Source organism: Morone saxatilis, unplaced genomic scaffold (assembly GCF_004916995.1).
Source record: "Morone saxatilis isolate NCDOM2014 unplaced genomic scaffold, NCSU_SB_2.0 Contig5, whole genome shotgun sequence".
NCBI classification, from domain to species: Eukaryota; Metazoa; Chordata; class Actinopteri; family Moronidae; genus Morone; species Morone saxatilis.
The window spans coordinates 23,507,595-23,512,044 of NW_023340095.1; the positions used below are offsets into that span (position 1 = coordinate 23,507,595).

Sequence of the window (4,450 nt, forward strand, 5' to 3'; positions counted from 1 at the left end):
TCATTACAGATCGACCATCATTCTTACTCAGGCTTACTCTTCGTCAGAACAGCCAGCGCTAATAAGTTGCCATACCTCCCGGACCAGCCATATTCGACCTGAGGTGCGAGGATCTCCTAATCCACCTGACTTATAGCGCTTTCCTGAACCGCAGCAAATCCACTCCACCCGCTCCCGCATGTATTTTACACAAGCTCTGTAAAGCTTTTAAGCCTGTTGCTCAACAGGTGGAAGAGAGCACAACACATTTTGTTTACTTTGTCCAAACTTTTTAAACTCCTATAAGGATATATTAATTGGGCGAGAGGGCTGTCCTAGCTTTTATAGCATGTCACCGAGCCCAATAATGCAAGGGTAGCTCAGTTGAATCACTTTTTTTGGTTTAGTCTATCGTGCTCAAATGAGGCTGTGCAGAGGCTGCCATGCGCGCCCTGTGATCTGCCGTGTCATGTAATAGAATCACACTCAACGAAAGCATACGAAGAAAGAGTCCACGGGCAACCATCTACTAAAAAACCTGACCTTGCTGGCGGGCGCACCTTATAGATCGCGCGTTTGAACGGCTCCCTTTGCGTCAGGACGAGGTGCATTAAATGTATCCGGTGGCACATACAGCCCCCTTACGGTACTGTACCTGTCAATTTCAACAGTTAGGAAGTCACTCCCAATAGGGTGGTCTACCGTCCCCGGAAACATAATGTCCCAGCGCTTTACACACTATTGAAGGACGGTCCATTAAAAGAAGAGAGCAGTCACACGTGGACTTGAATAAAGAGATCTACACGCAACATTTATTATATATATATATATATTATAGGAAAAGGTAGATTGTGTCAGCGTTGCGCGGACAGAGTGAGAGCGAGGGAGCACCAGGGGCAGGTGGAGGACACAGGATATGCGTCAAAACGTAGAGGATCACATGTGGTGGTGTTTCATCTACAGATATCCGCCAGATCTTGGTAGTTTTTCGGGGCCATTGTTACCGCCTCTTTCGTGACCGGCTTTGGAGGATTCGCCAAATGGATGATGTAGTCCAGGGATATAATGCGATTGTTCGTAGACAGTAGGTGGGATACATGGTTCCGTAAGCCAGAACACGATATAGCCCTCAGCGTATCCTTATATATACATTTTCCAAATACCAACACACTCCACACCAACAAGCCAAAGTTCAGTGCCCAATCATTAGATTTAAAGAATTGGAGCTCCTAGTCAGGTCCAGCAGGGGTTTTTTTATTCATAACTTAAACGTTTTAACCTAAGTAAGCCCGTCACCCCCAAAAGAATAAATCATTAACATGTTCATGGGCTATGCTTATCACCAGTCTGTTTCATCCAGACAAAGTTGTGCCTCACACTATCCCGTATCCACCTTCGAATAACACACCACCGGCGGAGATACAACCCCATAAACTCGTTCTTGCCGAGGCTTACAAGTCATTCATCCACTTGATTTTCTAATAAACATCAATATAAGCCTGTCATATCAAACAGTTCGCGCATGGGATGATTTATTTATATACAAAAATATCAATACAAAAAAACACATTATTAAAAGTATCATGACTTCGTAAGCTAATCTAACCACCCTTCTCCTGATAGCACGATCCCCTAACAAGGCTAATATACTCAGTTGAACACAAACATAAAGTTACGAAATATATTACGTAATGTCAGATTTGTAAGCATGATTATTACTTTTCGTTAAATATGTGACAACAGATTGTCTAGTCAACAATTTTTTTCTTAATATATAATATGTGTCACATTATGTAGAGCAACTATAACTAAGGTTTTCAAGGGTACTACTAAATATGTTGTATATAAAAATATTGATGTAAATATTTATTGTGGATACCTTCTAATACATAATAAAAAGTGCCAACCTCCAATATTTATATTACTTGAATTAAAGAAAATAATTTCTATTTATTTTGTTCCATCTTATCGAGAAACTTACACCGTAAGTCCATAGCTTCTTAAAGGCAGAATGAGTACTTAATACAAGCAATCTGCTTAGATGCTTGGAACACATGTTCAAAGTATTATATTCTTATTTTAAAAAGAACGACAAGATTCCTGGTGAGCGAAACCAAGGTTACAGATGGGGGATCACAGGGCTAGTTGAGGAGACATAACCCTTTGCTCCCGGCCCATCTCCCTTTTGAGGCTCAAGAAAAAAACGTGTTTGTAGCTGTCGTAATTTATGGTGGTAATAACTTTTGATGAAAGCGGGTGCAGCCCCTCGGCAGAAAATGGTATATCTTTCTCATCACCCACACACTCTTAGATTCTGAAATTTAGGGGCTTGCAAATCCACAAGTTAAAAGGTATGAATGATCATTCAAAGTGAGGAACCACAGAACAAGGCAGTAAAATGTCAAATCTTCCTTATGTCTTTACTTCTCGCCATCAGATAGTCTTTATCATATACGGGTTCTGTCTCTTCTTGAATTAGGTCCCATTCATGAGAGAAAAGCCCACGTAATTTCTGACAAATATAACAATTTATTTTCCCCCAAGTGCTCCTCCACATAATTGAGTCCTAAACACATGCGCATGTGGCACACAGTCAGCCCAAAAGCAACAATTTTTCGAGTTGAGTAATCACATTAAGAACTTGGTTTATTGAATTTTACGACTGTACTAACTGTGGTGGCAACGTTTCTTTTTACTATAGAACTAACAACTCTGGAAAATCAATAAAGCTTATATTGTAATAGTAACATCGGAGGGATTCGTGGAAACACCCTGTTGGGGGTTAGGTGAACATTCCTGCATAGAAAGTTTTCTTAAGATGTCTGAAGTTCATTTTCCAAAAAAGTAGTGACATGGTGCTCCACCCCCCACATGCTCCACAAGCACATGTCATTTAAACTTGCACGTCTCCCAGTCTACCTCAAAAAGCACATTTTCCTGCCTGTGATAATTATTGGCTGTGTTATTGGCAAGCCATCTTGGCAATACCGATAATTGTAAATTAATGAATACTGTAAACAGAAACCAATATATTTGCATTCAAAAAGTAAAAATGTAAATTTTAGGGCTGTCATGCAGTGTATGGAAAGAAACACACCACCACGATAGTAGTAATGGGCATAACGTAAGTTTTAAAGGATGGGGCGCGACAAAATACAAAAGTAGGGCGCATGTTTGTGCCGTTGTCTTCTTAACTCAGGCCTGCGCGTCTATTGTTTGAAAAGGTGAATCGACACAAGAACCAAAAAAGTCGCTATTGTTCTGCAAAATTGCAACCAACGTACTGGCAAAGTTGTTCAACAATGTATGCAAGAAACCAATAACTTACTCCTAAAAACTGGATGCCCTGCGCTCAGCAGAAAAATAAGGTGTTCATCCGTCTTATCCATAGTTAATATTCAGCGTTGCTGCTATCAGATGAGTCTGTAACCTCGACATCACTTCTTCTCTGGATTTCGTCCAAGGCCTGAATCATATTTAGTGTACTGTTTAGCTGTAATACAAGATGTGACGAGTTTTGACGAGGCGAGCCGCCATTGTTTCCGGCTACTGACGAACTCGCAGTATGTCACGTAAGCTGGCTCGGGCCGGCTCTATTTTACTTTTATGGTGGCGGCCAAAAACCCAGTTTTAACCGAGCAGGCCGGACTGTGATGAGACATTCTGGAGTTCCTGCATGATGCTCCGTGGTAATAATAGTAGTAGCAGCATTTCTCATGTTGCCCAAAAAGGGCTAGTTTTATCTTTAATTGTTTGCAGTGTGTCTAACCAGGGGTATTAGTAGCTATGACCCTTTGTTTCCCCTTTATTCAGATTGGTTTTGAAAAATACATATCAAAGTTTAATTCAGCAGCATCAGTAGAGACTCATTTACTCATCATTCCAACATACTGAAGGATACAAGGTAATTTAATTGTCATTTATGAACACAGGGTTGTGTCATGATATTCAGTTTGTTGTTCCCTTAATGCTACTCATATATATATATATATATATATATAAAATGATATGCAGTAAATTTGATCAGTAAGTCATAATAAACTCACAGAACATGAAAGGTTTCCCTTTTAAAGTTTTCCCACATATTTTGATTTTGTAATTCACTGACTCAATAAGAATAAATGTTACCTCTGCATTGAAAATGTTGCATATATAACAAGCAACAGAATTTTTCTTTTGGTCACATTCTCTCTCTATAGCATGTTGGTCTCACAGGAATCAGCCTGAAGTATTTTAAGTGTAACAATGAGTTTGACAGATTCTCTAAACCAGGAGTAGAAAAAGGCATAGATCACAGGGTTTAGACAGGAGTTAAAATAAAACAAACATATTACAAAGGCAGCAGTTGAAGCATTGAGTATGGTGTCCTGGCCTGTAAGTATGACACAAAAATATGGGCAGGTACATATTAGAAACACAACTATAACAACACCAAGAGTCCTGGCTGCTTTCATCTCTGATTTCTTAGCAG

The 4,450-nt window shown here is 39.8% G+C and overlaps 1 protein-coding gene across 1 annotated transcript in view; it reads right to left on the reverse strand.

The window, feature by feature from the left end:
* Nucleotides 1-4,172: 4,172 nt before the first annotated feature.
* Nucleotides 4,173-4,450, reverse strand: part of LOC118338646 (trace amine-associated receptor 8a-like) — a 1,160-nt gene continuing 882 nt past the window's right edge. The window contains exons 3-4 of the mRNA XM_035675927.1: nucleotides 4,410-4,435; nucleotides 4,173-4,351 (exon numbers count right to left, since the gene is read on the reverse strand). Coding sequence (XP_035531820.1) covers nucleotides 4,173-4,351; nucleotides 4,410-4,435 — 205 coding nt within the window. The remainder of the gene's footprint in view (nucleotides 4,352-4,409; nucleotides 4,436-4,450) is intronic.